Source organism: Nerophis lumbriciformis, linkage group LG36, assembly GCF_033978685.3.
Source record: "Nerophis lumbriciformis linkage group LG36, RoL_Nlum_v2.1, whole genome shotgun sequence".
In the NCBI taxonomy this organism is placed as follows: Eukaryota; Metazoa; Chordata; class Actinopteri; order Syngnathiformes; family Syngnathidae; genus Nerophis; species Nerophis lumbriciformis.
The window spans coordinates 3339859-3362500 of NC_084583.2; the positions used below are offsets into that span (position 1 = coordinate 3339859).

Here is a 22642-nt window from a genome sequence, read left to right on the forward strand (position 1 = left end):
ACATTTTGAGCCCTGTAATAAATGAAATAGTTGTATTTCCCAGTAAAATTAGAAATAATGTGGAATTGCACAGTAGGAAGGGAATTTATATGGCCCCCGACACATGAAACGTGACAACTTCGGGGGGTGCACTATCCACTTAAGCCGTCAGACGGCATTAGAGTGTTGAATATCTGAAAATGTGTTTTGTACCAATTCTAACTTTGACCACAGCGTCAGTTGCGATGTAGAGTGGCGCTTTCCATCATTTTCAGCAGACTGCTTGCAAAATAATTAACCCCCCCTCTTCCTCTGACATGAGATCCACCCAGGGATGCGGCCGTATGAATCCCTTCTCGACTGTAGCGTCAATTAATCGGGTGCATTCAAAGACCTCCGGTAATTAGTAGCAAGTTATTGGGACACAGTTCGAGCAGCAGCATATTAGGCAGCTATTTTTAAAGTCTTACCACCTTGTCATTGCTGCTGCCTTAAAGTTACAGCGGGTGTGAGAAATTTCAAGTCAGTCTGACTAATTGGGTCCAACTTTATTTACTATAGATGACGATGCATCTGCAGGACATCTTCTAAGGGCGAGTAGTTTTACTGTATTTCGGTTTATCATATAGTGATACCATAAAATCCCCTGAAGAGCAGAGGAACAGGCTTGTAGGGATGAAATAGCCTCTGTATTTTTTCCTGACCTAACGGATAGCCCGCTCTACCCCGGTATTAAGCACTTTCGAATGGATAAACCGCAGTAACCTCGGCTATAGTGACTAAACATTGCCAATTTTTTTAAAATAGCAACATTTTGAGCCCTGTAATAAATGAAATAGTTGTATTTCCCAGCATAATACTTGTTATAAAATTAGAAATAGCGTGGAATTGTACAGTAGGAATGTACTTTATATCCACTTAAGCCGTCAGACGGCATTAGAGTGTTGAATATCTGAAAATGTGTTTTGTGGCAATTCTAACTTTGACCACAGCGTCAGTTGCGATGTAGAGTGGGGCTTTCCATCATTTTCAGCAGACTGCTTGCAAAATAATGAACCCCCCCTCTTCCTCTGACATGAGATCCACCCAGGGAAGCGGCCGTATGAATCCCTTCTCGACTGTAACATCAATTAATCGGGTGCATTTAAAGACCTCCGGTAATTAGTAGCAAGTTATTGGGACACAGTTCGAGCAGCAGCATATTAGGCAGCTATTTTTAAAGTCTCACCACCTTGTCATTGCTGCTGCAAAGCGAGTTCCCGGCTAGGCCAGAAAACCATTCTATGGACCTCCTTTACCACAATAAGGGTTGCTACCGGCATCACACATCAAAGTAATTAGACGGAGAATTTCTTAATTGGCTCCAATCTGAGCAGCAAATGTATGAGAAGCAGAAACAAAAGCCGAGAAAAAAAAGGAGACTCGGCTTTCCCGAGCGCATCCGTCTGCACCTTTTCCAGGCGAGATAACGAGACGACTTTTAGCGGCGAGCACTTTCTTAGCGGAGCTGGCAGTGATGGAGCATCCGTCCACACGGTAAACATCTTGGGTACGCGTTTGTCTGATTATTTTTCGTTTTTCATAGTTTTAGCGGCCCTTGGTGGAATGCATGCAGATTACCGGCGCTGTCTACCATTGGCCTAGTTACGCTTTTCACATTTTTTTTGTTTTTTTGTTTCAAATCTTCCCCCCCTCGACCAAAATAGACTTCTGAAGCACGTTCAGCCAAGACAAAAGCAGCATCTCCCGCCACCAAAGGAGTTTGTGCAGAGAGCAACACTTCACTGGATCGCGAATACCAACAACACCCAGGGCTCGTAATTAGCATTTAGCCCCAAATTAGCTCACCCCGGCACACTCAAACGTAGTGTATTTGCATTTGTTTCTGCATGAGTAAATGGTCTTTTAGGACAGCCACGCTCCGAGCTGGGCACAAAGCAAGTACCGTGCCCCCGTTCTATCACGGAACACACCGCCGTACTTCAAGCAAGCATCACTCTTCTCCTTTTGTGTGATGGAACCACTTTGGTGTTGACTACCTTTTCACGTGTCCACGTCGTTCTTTGTTAGTAAAAACATTGTTTTACATATTCCGACCAAACTCTGTGGCAAGGAAGAAGCCATGAATCCGGGGAGTTGAGTCTAGAATGGTGCTGATCCATTGATCAAACCTCTTACAGTCAAGACCACACCAATAAATGACTCATAAAAATACATTATTAAAATAAATGAAACTGTATTAATAATATTTAAAGAAGACCTATGGACCAAGGGCTTTTAATCTACATTTAAAACACGTCCCTATGGTCTAAATCAGTGTTTCTTAACCATTGTTGGGACACCAGCGCCCCCTAGAAGGCCGCCAACAATATCCGTTGCCCAGCTGTGGTCCGTACGGGTCACAGCGGTACTCGGTTGTAATACACTTTTCCACCACTTGTGGCAGTAATGACAATCTCAAACAAACAGAAGACGTCTGAAAATAGTTAAACATACGTTTTTAAGTGCAAAAATTAGGACTAAAGTTGAAAAGCTGTATTTTCATTTTCACTTTAAATTTATTGACCGTTTATTTAAAAACTTATATTATTGTTTATTATTAATCAAGTTAGAATTTATTTATTGTATGTACACATATTTTTCATCATTTTTCACAAGTCCCTTATTTTGCAGTGTATTTTGATTAGTATTTATTTTTGTAACTAGCCTGACCTAACCCAGCAGGCACAAGACATTGAAACAACGTTGGGAACTTGTTGAATTAGGTCCTGACTTTGGGCAAGTCAAACATAACGATGACACAACATGCTTTTTGACGACGTTTAATCAATGTTGGGTTCTGACGTTGATTTGACCGTAGAATTTTGGTCATTTCTCGACCAATATGCTACAACACAAATACAACGTTGAAACAACATGCTTTTTGACAACGTTTATTCAACGTCAGGTTTTTGTTGCAGAATATTGGTTGGAAAATGACCAAAATTCAATGGTCAAATCAACGCCAGAACCCAACATTGATTAAACATAGTCAAAAAGCATGTTGTTTCAATGTTAGGTTTGTGTTGTAGAATATTGTCTTGGAAATGTCAACGGTCAAATCAACATCACAACCTAACGTTGAAACAACATGATTTTTGACGACGTTTAATCATTGTTGGGTTCTGACATTGATTTTGCCATTGAATTTTGGTCATTTCCCAACCAATATTTTACAACACAACGTTGAAACAACATGCTTTTTGATGATGTTTATTCAATGTCAGGTTTGTGTTGTAGAATATTGGTTGGAAAATTACCAACATTCAATGGTCAAATCAACGTCAGAACCCAACATTGATTAAACATAGTCAAAAAGTATGTTTTTTCAACGTTAGGTTTGTGTTGTAGAATACTGTCTTGGAAATTTCAACGGTCAAATCAACATCACAACCTAACGTTGAAACAACATGCTTTTTGACTATGTTTAATCAATGTTGGGTTGTGACGTGTATTTAACCTTTGAAATTTGGTCATTTCTAAACCTATATTCTACAACACAAATACAACGTTGAAACAACATGCTTTTTCACAACGTTTAATCATTGTTGGGTTCTGACATTGATTTTGCCATTGAATTTTGGTCATTTCCAAACCAATATTTTACAACACAACGTTGAAACAACGTGCTTTTTGACGACGTTTATTCAGTGTCAGGTTTGTGTTGTAGAATATTGGTTGGGAAATGACCAAAATTCAATGGTCAAATCAGCGTCAGAACCCAACATTTATTAAACGTCGTCAAAAAGCATGTTGTTTCAACGTTAGGTTTGTGTTGTAGAATATTGTTTTGGAAATTTCAACGGTCAAATCAACGCCACAACCTAACGTTGAAACAACATGCTTTTTGACAACGTTTAATCAATGTTGGGTTCTGAAGTTGATTTGACAATTGCATTTTGGTCATTTCCCAACCGATGTTGTACAACACAAATACAACATTGAAACAACATGCTTTTTCACAACGTTTAATCAATGTTGGGTTCTGACGTTGATTTGACCTTTAAATTTAGATCATTTCCCAACCAATATTTTACAACACAAACACAACGTTGAAACAACATGCTTTTTGACGACGTTTATTCAATGTCAGGTTTGTGTTGCAGGATATTGGTCGGAAAATGACCAAAATTCAATGGTCAAATCAACGCCAAAACCCAACATTGATTAAACGTCGTCAAAAAGCATGTTATTTCAACATTAGGTTTGTGTTGTAGAATATTGTCTTGGAAATTTCAATGGTCAAATCAACGCCACAACCTAACGTTGAAACAACATGCTTTTTGACGACGTTTAATCAATGTTGGGTTCTGAAGTTGATTTGACCATTGAATTTTGGTAATTTCCCAACCGATATTCTACAACATAAATACAATGTTGAAACAACATGCTTTTTGACAACGTTTATTCAATGTCAGGTTGGGACGTTAATTTGACCATTGATATTTGGTAATTTCCCAACCAACAACGCGGATCCAACGTAGGAGATCAATGTTGTCTCAAGTTACAAATACAACTATTTTGCAACGTTGTTTCGAAGTCTTGTACGTATAATCAACTTTGTATCAAAGTCTTGTGCCTGCTAGGAAGCCTTGAACAATAATATTTGTGACTAACTAATGTTTTCATATCATTTGACAAGCTTTATCCAGTTAAGCTGCGAGTAGGTTATACATAATTATTGAGTACCATTAAATTGAAGAGTAAGATTACTAATTCAGTGTTAATATTTGTGTGTCCCGGGCCCCTCTGTGGTGAAAAAGTTAGGCCCTGAGGTCAAAAAAAGTCTAAATATGTATTGGATGTGCTCTGGTTTAAATTTTCCTCCGTAGTCATTTTTATAACCCGTTTTTTGAGTCTGTCTGCTAGATGTTCCCAGATTGCAAATGAAACCATGCTCCTCCTTCTCCAAAAGTATCACAATTTATCTTTAGAAAGTGTACGTTCTTCAAATGTATATCTTGAAGTTGTCCTTTTTCCCCAGACCCGATCGGAAATAACGTTTTGAAACATAAGATCCGATTGACGCAGAGCTGCATTAAAAACATCCCATGTTGGTGTACGTCCACTTCGCTGTGACATCACAACAGCGCAAGACTGTAAAACACAGCAGGCGGAGGCTTTCAAAACTTGGCAAAACGCATGAACCTTATGATTTGACGGCATTTAAAAAAAAAAATTTTTACACGACTGTCCGATATTGTACCAACTTTTACAAGTCAGAAAAGACGAAAACATCATCCGTTCCCTTTAAAATGAGATATTCCCGGAACCTAGAACTCGGCCGAATCATTGTTATAAAATGATAAATAACTGACCGTATTGAACCAAACAGAAGACTCGCTGTCTTTTTAAAGTGTGTGTGAGTGAGAGGAAGAAAAGCTCTGCTGGGAGAGAAGACTCCCTGACTCCACCTGAATATAAGACTATTCGTTTTTTTTTCCACAGTCTGTTTTTGTATGCCGTCTTATATTCAGGTCTATACAGTATTTCTACACTATCACGCAGTTTTGTTCTTGACCGGTCCGAAGAATAAGTCCATGATGTCCACGATTGAGTTCAAATAAGATTGTCTCTGATGTGGGATGCTCAAAACACAATAGATGTGCCGCTTATTGTGATGATTATTATGTATAGGCTCTTCAGAAAAGTATCATGTTCATGATGAAACCAGTTTGTTGACGTGTCAATTAGTAAAGGTGAGCTGGTCCTACTTCTTGGAATGGTGCATACTTCCACACATAGCAGAGACACCGAGAAAAAAAGCTGGGTGGAGTCACATGTACAAGATGCCGGGCCAATGTTCTTACAGCTGGTGCTCATGTAGGTAGGAGCTGCTGCCAGTCGCCGTCTGCTTTCCAGGGGACGAGAAGCTCGCCAGGGGGATCACCTTGACGGTGTCCTCCTTCTTATTACCGCAGTGTCTATCCAAGGTGTTGTAGAACTGCGGCCGGCTCAGCCCTATGTCCAGCTCGTCTTTTTTCGGCACGGACCTGCCCAGAGTGTGGCGGCCATCCATGACCCCCAGGCTGCCCATGCTAGCCTTGGCCCCGCGAGCGCAGCTCTGCTGGAAGCCAAAGGACGGCAGCGTACCAGAGATGGCGGCGGACGTTGGGGTGGAGGCTGGGCTTCCGCCGACCGGACTCTGGAACTGGGCCAGGACGGGCGGCATCCAGCAGCTGTCGGAGTGGCCCAGTATCAGACACTCTTGGGTGCACGTCTCGGAGGCCTCGGCCAAGGCTTTCTGGAGGTTCACCTCGATGGCTGGAAACAGAAATAACTTTGTTAAGCCAATACTTGGAGGAGGGATTCTCAAACTGTGGTACCACAAGTCAGAGCCAGAGAGTATGGCCAACTCAATTTCAGAGTTAATCCCCAGCATGGCACCCTGTCGTCACGTGGGTTTTTTTTTTACCAATCAGAAAGACTATGGCCAATCTCTGATTAGAAAGACTATGGCTATGGCTATGGCCAGTCTCTGATTGGTCTAAAGCCCGTCACGTGACTACGCCACCCTGAAAATTAGTTGGCCCTACTCTCTCACAGCTCTGCTACTAGTGGTATGCCAAAGAATCACTTCATTCAATATTCAAACACAGTGTTACTATTCAAACTTTGTGGCATGTTACAGTGGCCTAAAGTAGGGACGACTGTAACTTTGCCTCATTCCTGTAAGAATCTTGCATGTGACTGAAGCATTAAGTAGTGGGATTCTCCAGGACTAGCTGCAGTGTGCTCAAACAACCACCAGGTACCATCTGTGAGAAAATAATAATGTATCATCTCTTTCTCTTCTCAGGTCGGTCGTGCATTCTCGTGAAGGATGAGCCAAAAACACAGTGGTCCCTAATAGGGCTGTGAATCTTTGGGCACCACACGATTGGATTGGATTTGATTCTTGGGTGGAACAATCCGATTCTCGATTCAAAACGACTCTCGATTCAAAATCCATAAATTTTTAATAACATTGGATGCCAGTTCTAACTACGTTCCTCCATAAAATTGATACACAACTCTGATTAATGTATATATTACTGATAAGAAAACTAGTTTTGTTAATACAATTTTACCCAAACATTTAAAAAAGTCAAATATCTTCATCAACAATATGATTTGCCTGAGTGGCTGGACAGGAGAGGTTGAAAAAAATAAAAAAATAAAAAAAATAAAAAAATCGTTTTTTTTTATTTTTTATTTTTTAAATGATTAAGAATCGTTACAAATAACCACGATTACCGTATTTTCCAGACCATAAGGCGCACTGCCGATGAATGGTTTATTTTTTATCTCGTTTCATATATAGGCGCACCGGATTATAGGGCGCATTAAAGGAGTCATATTACTATTTTTATTTTTCTGAATTAAAAACACTATCTTGTGGTCTACATAACATGTAATGGTGGTTCTTTGGTCAAAATGTTGCATGGATGATGTTTTACGGATCATCTTCAAGCCGCTTTCTGACAGTCGCTTCCGGATGCGCCGTTTTGTGGACGGTCTTATTTACGTGGCTCACCTTCGACAGCGTTTTCTCCCCGTCATCTTTGTTGTAGCGGTGTGGTGTGCAAGGACGGGTGTGGAAGAATTGTCAAAATATTCAGACTTTACTTAAATCAATAACGTAGCGGCATCTCCTCATCCGGAAACAACAACGCCGGAAATGTGTCCCGTGAAAAACCGTCCGACCGGAAGTCTCTAATTACTAAAGTTCCTTGGATGAATTATGTAAACTCACTACACCGGTATGTTTTAGCGCCTTCATGGCGAGTTTACTGGCAGATATAAGTAAGAACTTTACACTACTTTATATTAGAAATGACAACAGTGGAGGATGAATGTCCCATAACAAGAAGATAGATAAAAAGAAGACAATACAGGCGGAAGCGCACACTTTTTCAGGATTTATGCAGATCCCAAATACAGATCAGCAGGTACCAGAAGGTATGAAAAGTTGCTTTTGCATAATATTGCAAAACAAAACGCCAGATAATACGTCTTACCTTATACACACACCATAATAATACTCGTATGTTGAAGCACATCAAGCGGTGCGGCTTCATAGCTTACCAAAGTCGTATTAAAACTTTTTGATAGATTTTTGAGCGCCGTTTGTAATTTTCTATATTTCAAATGGAACATATCAAATGTTGGTGTTGTTTACTTGAGTCATATTGCAGTCGACACATATCTCTTATGTACGACTGCCATCTACTGGTCACACTTATTAGACCATGTACCAAAAAATAAATAAATATTCGAGGTCGGTAAGCAAAACCAGAATTATTCCGTACATTAGGCTCGAAAAGGACTTTAAGTGTGCCTTATAGTCCGAAAAATGCAGTAATCTGAAAATATATTTACAGCCATAGTATTTACTGTACTTGTTCAATAAAACCCTTGTCTTGTTTTTAATTAATATTTAGGCCTACTTTGCTACTGTATTTCAACGTTGGTCATTACGGAAGTACTTGGAGAGTGTGGAGAATGCATATATGTTTAAGAGTTCTTTCTTTATCCATGGTCATGTTTAAAGCGATAGTGGTTTTCCATTTGTACTCTTTCTACTTTTTCATTTTATGTCCACAAGTAAACTGTGTGTTTTACCTTGAAGGTGTCATGTCTGTGTGATCATGTTTTTGTTTTGGTCATGTTCGTTTTGGTTTTTGGACTTTTTGTGCACTTTTGTTTTGTCACCATAGCAACCATTAGTTTTCACCTGTCACGTCACGCACCTGTTTCACGTTTTGAGTCACGCACCTGCTTTCACTAATCATGTCCATAGTATTTAAGTTCATTCTTTTCAGTTTGTCGTTCTGACGACATCCCCACATTTATACTCTCCACATACTTATGACCCTTGCTGCGCTTTTTCATGCCGTTTTTGTCCATGCCAAGTAAGTTTTGTTAATTATTGCCACAGTTAGTGTTTTTTGTTGTTCATAGTTTTTGCCTTTGTGCAAGTGTTTGGTTTCATAGTTTGTTCTCCGCCATTGTGCGCGCCTTTTGTTTACTTCCTTGTTTTGTATTTATAGTCTTTAAATAAAAAATGTACTCACATTCCCGTCTCGCCTGAGCCAACTTTCCGTTGCATCTCGGAAAAGCAAACACTCAGGACCAAGTCATGACAGAAGGCTTGCAATGCAGGAGTTGGAGTACTCCGTTATATCTTATCTGTAGTAGAACCATGAGCCTGTATTAATTTTTGGAGAGGGAGGGGGCTTTCTTTGTATGCAAGCAGTTGTCTCTTCCTTTTGAATGTTAGACCATCCAGAGATGATGGTATGACTGTATTGATGTGGGCTGGTCTCCTGAAGCTTCAGCAAAACTTGTTAATATTCCTATTCTGTCTTGATGGTCCTTCTTACTCTACATATATGTCATCTGAAAGAATTTGGGATTGACCAGTGACTTTAATTCCCCGAGAGGGAATACTGGGCAGACGCAACAAGAGCCAAGTGTTTTGTAAGGTAAAAAGTTTGAGGATTAACCGTGACGAATCGTGAATCAAAAACGAGTGAAGCCGTCGTCTCGTCAGTGGCTGACCCACAAAATGTCAGTCAGCCTTTGAACGGAATGAAAGTTAGTGACAAATGTTTCGTTTCATCGTGTAATGAGGAGAACATTAGCGGAGCATTTAATTTCCATTGATATTCCCAGGGCGCCGTCTGTTTACCTACAACGTGCAACACATTCCCTGTAGTTTAATTAGACTTTGAAAAAAAAAGTCACTGTTTGTATCCCAGATTGGCTTTTCTGTATTAAATATTTAATGAACATTCACACACACACACACACACACACACACACACACACACACACACACGTTTATTTTCGTCACTGTCAGCGAGACACGCCTCAAAATGCACTTCACGCCTGGACTTCCCGAGTCCAGACTAAATCCCGTCAAAAAGGAACGTTAAAAAGATCCACAGCGCCCAGGCGTAATTGCGACAAGTGTCCAAGCCGCGACGTCGGGACGAGGGGAAGGGAAAATGAACCAGGAGGCGTCCCGGCAAGGCTGTAAGCTCTGAAGCGATCTTATCTCATTATCCCCGCGCTGACATCACATGTGGAACGAGTCTGCAGTGAGGCCTCGGCAATAAAGCCTGTCAAGCCAGATAATTAGAATGTAAAACAGCGTGCGCCCAGGCAACCACTGTTGTGTCTCCTCGGCCGTGAGAGGTCCTGGTTGGAACATCACGTCACTCCTCCAGGCCTCGCCTCCAAGCTGTCACCCAGAAATTATTTAGTATATTTGCATAAGTAAGAATGCGATAAATAATGGAATGGGTTGCAGACCCCGGGATGACTTTTTGCTCGATGAACAAAGAGTTGCAGACTATGGGCACCTTGTTTATGGTTTGAAGGGCATTACATGAATGTTTCATTCATTTAGGCTTGGTCACAGGTCATCAATAGTCCAGTCTGCATCTTGTCCCCGAGGCCGTTTAATAGATAATTCTTTTGACAAAAGCTCGTCATTTAAAAAATACAACTGCAGCTTTTTTGTTATTATGGCCTCGTTTTCACTGCACACAAAATCGGATGTTTTTGCCCTCAAGTGACACACATCGGATATTTTATATTCTAAACGCTCCAAAGTGCTTAAAATATTTCCGCCTCAGATTTATATATACAGATATATATGTATATTTATTTATATATATATATATATATATATATATATATATATATATATATATATATATATATATATATATATATATATATATGTGTGTATTTATATATATGTGTATATATATATATATATATATATATATATATATATATATATATATATACATACATATATATATATATATATATATACACACACATATATACATATATATATATATATACATGTATGTATGTATATATATATATATATATATATATATATATATATACACATATAAACACACACACGTATATACATATTTATATACAGACACATATACATATATACATATATAATTTATTAGAATTTAATGGGGTTTTTTTCTGTGTAAAATGTTTCTGTGTTGTATTCAGATTATAATCGTGATCAACGAATAAAAAATCTAAATCATTTAAGTATTAGTATAGGTATTGGTGATCATGGGCCTGTATTTACTTGATATCCAATCAATGCCAAAATGTCTAGTATTGCCCACTCATAGTATGTTAATGATACAGTAAAGCGCTTCCTACTGTAACTTTTTTATAATATAGGATCCAGTATAACATCTATAATTAAAACAAAAACAGCTTTAAAATGATGAGGGGTGTTTGGAGGCGCCCCTAATATTGTGGTTACCCTATATAACACCACAAGAAGAGCTAAATCACAGTTCTAAACCACTGCAAAATACAACCACAACAATAAACTATTGTTAAATAACATCTCCTTTAAATCACAGTTATGTTCGTAGAGCTTATGTTGTGGCGTGCAGCATGCCCAAAGTGGAGTCCTTCCCCTATTGAATTAGAGTCCGGGACCAGGAGCGTATAAATCCTTTGGGTGGTATACAAGTGTCACCTTTCAGAGGGTCACCAACTTCATTAAGGCCAAAAATGGATGCTGAGTTGGAGCTACAGCAAGCCTGCGATTTTATCCTTCCCTGTTTTAACAAGGTGATGCTTTTAACATAAACACATGACAGGACTGCAAACCACAACAATGCGTTTGTGTTACTGAAGTGAATTAATTGACTCATATCATGTTGAACATATGGTGAATGTTCATATTCAACTTGGAGAAAGCGAACCACCAGGTTTAAGTAAATAATGGTTGAGCCAAATAATAAATTAATGAGCCTTAGTTGGACATTCGCATGTGGACTGGGTTAACTCTCTCACGAGAAGAGGCAATAACTTCAAACGTCGGAATGCAAAAGTGATAGCTCTATCCTGGAGGAGAGACTCCATGTCTATATTCACGTCAACATCTAAGTTACTTACAGAGGTTGTTTTCCGGTAAAGAACCACGATAGAGACAACAGAACCAATTGATCCAGACACAAGAAAATGCATGTTGCAAAAAGGTTTTTTGATATGGGAAATATATACATGTATGTTCTATATTAGAAATTGGCAGTAGACACCAAAATTTATCTTATTTGTGTGTTTTAATCAGCCCCTTAAGTCATCCAGAAATTATGAAGTAATAAAACGTCATTGCTGAATAGACGTCTGTTTTATTTCCGACAGTCTAAATACAAACCCCAAAACCAGTGAAGTTGGCACGTCTGTAAGTGAAAGTTAAAACTCTACTATGCAAAGCGAAAGCCATTTATCAACAACACCCAGAAACGCTGACGGTTTTGCTGGGCCCGAGCTCATCTAAGAACTCATGCCTGCAATTGCCTAAGGCGCAGTGAAGAAACAAATACTTTAGTGGTCTCGAACACAAAGTCTTTTTTAAATGTTTTACTTTAGCTAGTACACATTTACCAGTATACATACAAAACCCAAAACCAGTGAAGTTGGCGCGTTGTGTAAATGGTAAATAAAAACAGAATACAATGATTGGTAAATCCTTTTCAACTTATATTCAATTGAATTGACTGCAAAGACAAGATACTTAACGTTTCAAACTGGAAAACTTTGTTATTTTTTTTGCAAATATTAGCTCATTTGGAATTTGATGCCTGCAACATGTTTCAAAAAAAGCTGGCAAAAGTGGCAACAAAGACTGAGGAAGTTGAGGACTGCTCATCAAACACTTATTTGGAACATTCCACAGTCAACATTTAAGTTCCAGCTTAAAGAGGTTGTTTTCCGGTCACTTAAACATGAACATCTCCTAACATGGTCAGGTTGTACTCTCCTGAATTAACACACACCCAGACAGAGGAAGAAAGAATGTAAGACGGGGGCGGTATAGCTCGGTTGGTAGAGTGGCCGTGCCAACAACTTGAGGGTTCCAGGTTCGATCCCAGCTTCCGCCATCCTAGTCACTGCCGTTGTGTCCTTGGGCAAGACACTTTACCCACCTGCTCCCAGTGCCACCCACACCGGTTTAAAGGTCTACTGAAACCCACTACTACCGACCACACAGTCTGATAATTTATATATCAATGATGAAATCTTAACATTGCAACACATGCCAATACGGCCGGGTTAGCTTACTAAAGTGCAATTTTAAATTTCGCGCGAAATATCCTGCTGAAAACATCTCGGTATGATGACGCCTGCGCGTGACGTCACCGATTGTAGAGGACATTTTGAGACAGCATGGTGGCCAGCTACTAAGTCGTCTGTTTTCATCGCAAAATTCCACAGTATTCTGGACATCTGTGTTGGTGAATCTGTTGCAATTTGTTCAATGAACAATGGAGACAGCAAAGAAGAAAGCTGTAGGTGGGAAGCGGTGTATTGCGGCCGGTGGCTGCAGCAACACAAACACAGCCGGTGTTTCATTGTTTACATTCCCAAAAAATGACAGTCAAGCTTCACCATTGGCCTGTGGAGAACTGGGACAACAGAGACTCTTACCAGGAGGACTTTGAGTTGGATGCACAGACGCGGTACCGTGAGTACGCATGCAGCTGCGGCTTCCAAACATTTGATCGCTTGCCCGTACGTGCGTGCCGCTATGTGCATGTCACGTACGTAACTTTGGGGAAATATATGTGCTGTATGAACTTTGGGGAGGTGAACGGTACTTTGGGCTGTGGGATTGAGTGTGTTGTGCAGATGTTTGAGTTGTATTGGCGGGTTATATGGACGGGAGGGGGGAGGTGTTTGTTATGCGGGATTCATTTGTGGCATATTAAATATAAGCCTGGTTGTGTTGTGGCTAATAGAGTATATATGTCTTGTGTTTATTTACTGTTTTAGTCATTCCTAGCTGAATATCAGGTCCCACCCGCCTCTCACAGCATCTTCCCTATCTTGAATCTCTCCCACTGCCCTCTAGTCCTTCACTCTCACTTTCCTCATCCACAAATCTTTCATCCTCGCTCAAATTAATGGGGAAATCGTCGCTTTCTTGGTCCGAATCGCTCTCGCTGCTGGTGGCCATGATTGTAAACAATGTGCAGATGTGAGGAGCTCCACAACCTGTGACGTCACGCTACTCGTCTGCAGTGTTGGGTTAGTTACTGAAAACCAGTTACTAGTTACAGTTACTAGTTACTTAATTTCAAAAGTAACTCAGTTACTAACTCAGTTACTTACACCAAAAAGTAATGCGTTACTGTGAAAAGTAACTATTTAGTTACTTATTTTTTTCTTCTTCTTTTTTTTTAAAGCTCCCATTAATGCCCTTTTAGCCTTAATTTCAGTACTGTTATTGCACTGGAGAATAATACAATCTGTTGATCAACTTGACATGCATTTATATCACTGAACTCTGCTAAGCAATGTGGTCGACATACAACACACAAAGACAAAGATATGTTACAAAGGCCAATTTGTTTCTGGCCAGAACAAATTGACAAAACTATTTTAAATAGCTGCAACATAACATACATAAGTAACAAACAGCATAATAACAGCATAGCTGTAAAGCAAGAAAGGCACACACTACATACACAAAGCCTAACCAGGCATTTTTTCCTCAAGAAATTCTGACACAAAATCATGTCTGAAGCCCAGAACACTCTACACATTTCCCCAGTTTTAGTTTAGAGATAAGGAAAGATTGGCCTGGCCCACTAGGCTCACCCTTTATGTTTGTTAACTTTATAGTCTATACATTTAGAGTGATGTGATAATCAAACACTCTAGAAGTCTAGAATGAAAGAGTATATAAGAGAATTGACAGCAACGTTCCCTCTAAGGAGCGCGCCTGTGCAATTGCGCACTGCTCAAGCGTCCTCTGCGCACGGCAAATCTATGCCACGCACAAAATCAAATAAAAAAATAAGCGCATAACAATTTTCGACACGACACGGACACGACAGAGAAAACCGTTTTCGTCATCATTGTTCAAAAATAATAATACGTCTGTCGAGACGCTTTGAGGACATGAATTCCATCCATCACTTTACTGAGCAAAACTCTTTATTGTCGGCCATAAACACATCACTGTTATATCAACAGCAGCCGCTCGCTCTTTCTCACTTGCGCCAACACATGCACATATGGCACTTAGCCAGTGATGTGTTTACAGCCACACAAAAAAAAAAACACCACACATAAAGTGTAATTCCAGGTCGTTACTCTATGATTTACCAATCAAATGTGTGCTTATTCTAGTGTCATTTATTAGGAATCTTAATTTATAAATATTAATCATTAAATGCTGTTAGTATATTAAATACATACTAATAAAGATATATATTTTTTACAAACAGGAAGTTGCAGGAATGTACACATGATCCCCTGCTTACATCTCATTGTGCAACATGTGAATGTTTTAATGGGAATTAAATGCAATGTCTGAAAGGGGTACAAAATATTTCTAAAGCAGGACCTCCACCCAGACAAAAAATACAAGTACACAGTTCATGAAATACAACATTTTTTGTTATTGTCATTGTAAGTGGGCCTAAACACTTATATTAGAAATGTAAATGACTGCTGTCATTTGATTATAATAATAAGAGAATGTTGTCTGTCTATCTGTGTTGGCCCTGCGATGGGTGGGGACTTGTCCAGGGTGTACCCAGCCTTCCGCCTGAATGCAGCTGAGATAGGCTCCAGCGACCCCGAAAGGGACAAGCGGTAGAAAATGGATGGATGAATGGAGATTGAACTTGTTATTTAGTCAGGTTTGGGACAGGTGTGCTGCTGGTGTAGCCACAGTGTGCACGTCTGATGTTGCTCACATGGGCTCCACTGAATGCTCAGGGAGTTTTTGCGTTTGCTCACACACATGACAAATTAGAGGGAACATTGATTGACAGAGTGTGTGTACCTTCAGTGCTGAATGATGAGCAGAGGCAGAGTTAATCCTTAAGTGGTGGAGGTGGAGGTGAAGTGTCATTGGAGTCTCTATCTCTCTTTACTAGCTTCGTCGAAGCATGTTGCTTATGTAGCTTGTTTCAGCAGATTTGAATTGTTGTTTTGGGCAGTAGATGGGATCTTTGATCCAAAGCACAATTTACATTTAACTAAAATGTTATTTTCTTTGTGCTCGACAAAAGAAAAGTAGTGAAAATATCTCCATGTTAGCAAACTCGACTTCTGGCTCCGCCATGATCAGACACGCCCCGCCCCCTCTCCTCCCTCCCTACACTCACACTCACACCCAGACACACACAAAGCGCATGTCTCTCTTCTCCGGCTTGTGACACAAGAAGAATCAGAACGATGACACAGCAGTGCTCCGATAAAACACACTTTACACTACATAAAAAGTAACGTAAAATAACGCAGTAACGCATTATGTAGTAACGGTAACTGAGTTACTGAATATAAAAAATAACGCGTTAGATTACTAGTTACCGCCGAAACTAACGGCGTTACACTAACGCGTTACCTTGTAACGCGTTAGTCCCAACACTGCTCGTCTGCTACTTCCGGTACAGGCAAGGCTTTTTTATCAGCGACCAAAAGTTGCGAACTTTATCGTCAATGTTCTCTACTAAATCCTTTCAGCAAAAATATGGCAATATCGCCAAATGATCAAGTATGACACATAGAATGGACCTGCTATCCCCGTTTAAATAAGAAAATTGCATTTCAGTAGGCCTTTAAATGTAACTTAGATATTGGGTTTCACAATGTAAAGAAAAAGCGCTATATAAATATAATGCACTAATGCACTAAGACGGTGGTTCGGCTCCTCCGAGTTAGGAGTGCCTAATTTTTTCACTTGACCTCCTCCAGGTACTGCAGTCCCGTATAGTGACACTCTCTTGTAAAAAACAACAACTCCGACGTCTCTTTTGATCCAGCCGCACTGTTGTGTCGCCCTTCTGCCCTTCGGGAGAAGGTGACAAGACCAGAAACACACATCATTAGTCTTCTCAACTTTTGAGGGCTACGATTGGTGGCGACTATACGGCGGGGTCCTCATCCTTCACGTTTGGAATGCAGCTCCTCCACCAGGCGCTGGCCCGCGCTACTCCCTATTTCCGCAGGGACAGTTTGGACAGAGTGATGTCGTTGGCAGCTTTTGTCAGTTGAAAGTACCACGCAGCCTCCTTGTGATGCCGCCGCCGTCTTTCGTATTCAGCGGGAAAACACACCGTACCCTGCGGAGCTTCCGGGAAGAATCGCACACCTCTCCGGACGACGTGAACGCAGCAAAATAAAAACCGGGGGCAGGCAGAGCTCCTCTCATTTAAGTTGCTGGAAACAAAGTGATAGTCATTTAGTCAATTAAACATCTAATGTGAGTTCGGCCTCACCCGGATAAGCGACGATTCAGTTCACAATCTGATTCCAAACAGCCTGCGGGCTAAATTAGTGGCTCGGTCATAATTAGATACGTTGCAGTGCCGAAGTTTGATCTTAACGACTGCACACTTTTAGCAGCTTTGGAGCTGGTGTGGCACCGCGGCACATGCCGATCGAAACAACCCCGTGTCCTCCTTCAGCTAACCTTCCGCCTGTATGCTCAGGTTAAACACAGACTCCAAACACTGACGCTGCGGAAATGTAATAAAACAAACCACTGAAACGCTTCCCTATAGTGTCCATTCGAATCTTCCACTTAGACGTATAAGTCTGTCGTGTAAGACAAATTGCATTCCCGTAATAGTCCGCCGTGCAATTTGCAAACCCCGGATAAAAAAAAAAAAGAAGAAGAAAATGTTGTGAAGCTTATTTTCTCATTTCAGGGTTTTAAATATTTATAAGGCTTTCGTTTGCCATGTGTAATTCAGGCTCCGCTAAAAGCCGAATAAAAAAAAAAAACCCTCTCTCCTGTTCGGTTTATTTTGGCTTCAAGGTAATGTTTGATTTGATGTACTGTATTGGAGGCAAACATCGCACGGGCTTCTGAGAGCTAAGCGCTACCTCGGTCTGTAACCGTCTGTGTTTAGTTTTGTCGGCCGTGAAGCTACGTGCATTAGAGCAGTGTTTCTCAAACTTTTCTTAACTCTCCAACTACCACCGTATTGACCAACAGTAAAATACAGTAGCGTGGTAGGCCTAAGTAATCATTTTAAACACGGCAGAGGATTTATTCAACAGGTATATTTAACATTGTTGTCCACTGTAACATTATATACGTATACACAGACATATTATATACAAATATAAGCACACACACAGACGTGTATGTGCATATATATATATATATATATATATATATATATATATATAATTAAATAAATATATATAAATGTATGTATATATCCATCAATTTTCTACTGCTTGTATATGCATGTATATATACGCACATATACATGTGTGTATGCATATACAGTATATATATATACACACACACACAAACATCATATATACAGTCTATATTTATACACACACACACGTATATGTGTATATATACATATACATGTATACATACATATATTTATACATGTATATTGTACAAACCCCGTTTCCATATGACGAGGGAAATTGTGTTAGATGTAAATATAAACGGAATACAATGATTTGCAAATCATTTTCAACCCATATTCAGTTGAATATGCTACAAAGACAACATATTTGATGTTCAAACTGATAAACATTTTTTTTTTTTTTTTTTGCAAATAATCATTGACTTTAGAATTTGATGCCAGCAACACGTGACAAAGAAGTTGGGAAAGGTGGCAATAAATACTGATAAAGTTGAGGAATGCTCATCAAACACTTATTTGGAACATCCCACAGGTGTGCAGGCTAATTGGGAACAGGTGGTTGCCATGATTGGGTATAAAAACAGCTTCCCAAAAAATGCTCAGTCTTTCACAAGAAAGGATGGGGCAAGGTAAACCCCTTTGTCCACAACTGCTTGAGTAAATAGTCGAACAGTTTAAGAACAACGTTTCTCAAAGTGCAATTGCAAGAAAATTAGGGATTTCAACATCTACAGTCCATAATATCATCAAAATGTTCAGAGAATCTGGAGAAATCACTCCCCGTAAGCGGCATGGCCAGAAACCAACATTGAATGACTGTGACCTTCGATCCCTCAGACAGCACTGTATCGAAAACCGACATCAATCTCTAAAGGATATCACCACATGGGCTCAGGAACACTTCAGAAAACCACTGTCACTAAATACAGTTTGTTGCTACATCTGTAAGTGCAAGTTAAAGCTCTACTATGCAAAGCAAAAGCCATTTATCAACAACATCCAGAAACGCCACCGGCTTCTCTGGGCCCGAGATCATCTAAGATGGACTCATGCAAAGTGGAAAAGTGTTCTGTGGTCTGACGAGTCCACATTTCAAATTGTTTTTGGAAATATTCGACATCGTGTCAACCGGACCAAAGGGGAAGCGAACCATCCAGACTGTTTTCGACGCAAAGTTCAAAAGCCAGCATCTGTGATGGTATGGGGGTGCATTAGTGTCCAAGGCATGGGTAACTTACACATCTGTGAAGGCACCATTAATGCTGAAAGGTACATACAGGTTTTGGAACAACATATGCTGCCATCTAAGCGCCGTCTTTTTCATAGACGCCCCCTGCTTATTTCAGCAAGAAAATGCCAAGCCACATTCATCATGGCTTCGTAAAAAAAGAATGCGGGTACTTTCCTGGCTCGCCTGCAGTCCAGATCTGTCTCCCATCGAAAATGTGTGGCGCATTATGAAGCGTAAAATACGACAGCGGAGACCCCGGACTGTTGAACGACTGAAGCTCTACATAAAACAAGAATGGGAAAGAATTCCACTTTCAAAGCTTCAACAATTAGTTTCCTCAGTTCCCAATCGTTTGAGTGTTGTTAAAAGAAAAGGTGATGTAACACAGTGGTGAACATGCCCTTTCCCAACTACTTTGGCACGTGTTGCAGCCATGAAATTCTAAGTTAATTATTATTTGCAAAAAAAAATAAAGATTATGAGTTTGAACATCAAATATGTTGTCTTTGTAGTGCATTCAATTGAATATGGGTTGAAAAGGATTTGCAAATCATTGTATTCCGTTCCGCACATATACATGTGTCTGTGTGGAAATACAAACAAACACACAAACACACACAAAGACATATACATATACATATATATATATATATATATATATATATTACACATATATACATACATATATACATACATATATATATATATATATATATATATATATATATATATATATATATATATATTACACATATATACATACATATATATCTATATATATATATATATATATATATATATATATACAGTGTTGGGTTTGTTACTGAAAACCAGTAACTAGTTACAGTTACTAGTTACTTTATTTCAAAAGCAAACTCAGTTACTTACACCAAAAAGTAATGCGTTACTCTGAAAAGTAACTATTTAGTTACTTCTTTTTTTCTTCTTTTTTTTTTTAAAGCTCCCATTAATGCCCTTTTTGTCTTCATTTCAGTACTGTTATTGCACTGGAGAATAATACAATCTGTTGATCAACTTGACATGCATTTTTATTTTCCTTTTAACATAATTAATGAAAAACAGTGCAACATAAAAGGCATTCCTCCTTTCTTTAAACTTGGACCAATGACCATTAATAAAAAACACGTTTAAGTGCAACATAAGAAGAAACATCATCTTCCTTGAAACATAGGTAGTGAAATAAAGCCTGACATCTGGAGTGATGCTGCTGTCTTCCACACTTGGAGCCATGGATTGTAGAATACTTGTTTTCAGTGGCAGGATCATTGACACAGATGGTGAAGTTTCAGTGCTCAGTAGAGATGGAACACTTTTGAGGGATTTAAGCACCTGGAGGACCTCATCTGCCACTCTCACATCATCATCAGACAGGGTGACATTTGTCTTCAGGGTGTTGTGGGTCAATGCAGAGTATATAGCTGCCTGCTGCTCCAACATATCATAAGTGGAGTTCCACCTCGTTGGGACATCATGTATGAGCAGGCAGCTTTAGCATTTCTTGCTTTGTCTTAAGCACATGAGCAGCTGTTGTGCTTGGGTGGAAGTAAGAAACCTTCCTGATCCTCCCAAAGAGGCGCTCCATCCTATTGACTGAGATTCCCTTCTGTGATGCCAAATTCACTACATGTGCAAAGCACCTATCTGTGGTCCCAGTCCTGCCTCATTCTCTGTAATTATTTGATTTTTGGCATTATCACGTGTGACTGGGATATCTTTATATTCCAGTCCTCCACTGCTTGTGTCAGTACCTGCGCAAGGTGACTCTCGTAGAGGGGGCGTGTCTTCTCATCTCCCAGTCTGCTGTGATGAAGTGAGCGCTTATAGTTCCGCTGGACGTCCACCCGTCTGTCATGAGCGCAACAGATGATGCTCGGGATAGTTCATCCACAACTTTTTTCTTCTCCTGCTCATAAAGATCTGGCACAATCTTATTGCTGAAGTGGGTGCGCGACGGGATGTCATAACGTGGTTCAAGCACGTTCAGCATGTGTTTAAAACCCTCGTTTTGCACAACCGAGTCTGCACTTATAAACACACCGATTCAATGGCGGGGGCGTTCAAGCTCCTCCGTTATTGCGCTCGCCATGACCACGCTGTGTGTGGACTGAACGTGACAACAACTTGTGTGCCTCCCCCCCCCCCCACACACACACATAGACCGCGCCTCTTTTCTTCTCTCCGGCTTGTGACAGAGGAAGATTCAGAAGAACGACACCGTAGCGCTTCTGTTTCTAGCCGATACTACATCAAAAGTAACGTAAAATAACGCAGTAACGCATCATGTAGTAACGGTAACTAAATTACTGAATAAAAAAAAAAAACGCGTTAGATTACTAGTTACCGCCGAAACTAACGGCGTTACAGTAACGCGTTAGTCCCAACACTGTATATATATATATATATATATATATATATATATATATACATACACACATATATATATATATATATATATATATATATATATATATATACATATATATACATATATATATATATATATATATATATATATATATATATACAAACATACATACATATGTATGTACTTGCCTCCCCTGATAGCACATCACTAGTATATATATATATATATATATATATATATATATATATATATATCCATCCCATCCATCCATCCATCCATCCATCCATCTTCTTCCGCTTATCCGAGGTCGGGTCGCGGGGGCAGCAGCTTAAGCAGGGAAGCCCAGACTTCCTTCTCCCCAGCCACTTCGTCCAGCTCCTCCCGGGGGATCCCGAGGCGTTCCCAGGCCAGCCGGGAGAGATAGTCTTACCAGCGTGTCCTGGGTCTTCCCCCGTGGCCTCCTACCGGTCGGTGCCCGAAACACCTTCCTAGGGAGGCGTTCGGGTGGCATCCTGACCAGATGCCCGAACCACCTCATCTGGCTCCTCTCGATGTGGAGGAGCAGCGGCTTTACTTTGAGCTCCCCCCGAATGACAGAGCTTCTCACCCTATCTCTAAGGGAGAGCCCCGCCACTCGGCGGAGGAAACTCATTTCGGCCGCTTGTGATCTTGTCCTTTCGGTCATGACCCAAAGCTCATGACCATAGGTGAGGATGGGAACGTAGATCGACCGGTAAATCGAGAACTTTGCCTTCCGGCTCAGCTCCTTCTTCACCACAACGGATCGATACAGCGTCCGCATTACTGAAGACGCCGCACCGATCC

At 40.1% G+C, this 22642-nt stretch overlaps 1 protein-coding gene across 1 annotated transcript in view; it reads right to left on the reverse strand.

Moving 5' to 3' along the window:
* Positions 1-4300: 4300 nt before the first annotated feature.
* pcdh11 (protocadherin 11) overlaps positions 4301-22642 on the reverse strand; it is a 624709-nt gene continuing 606367 nt past the window's right edge. The window contains exon 6 of the mRNA XM_061930581.2: positions 4301-6282. Coding sequence (XP_061786565.1) covers positions 5825-6282 — 458 coding nt within the window. The 3' untranslated portion in view covers positions 4301-5824. The remainder of the gene's footprint in view (positions 6283-22642) is intronic.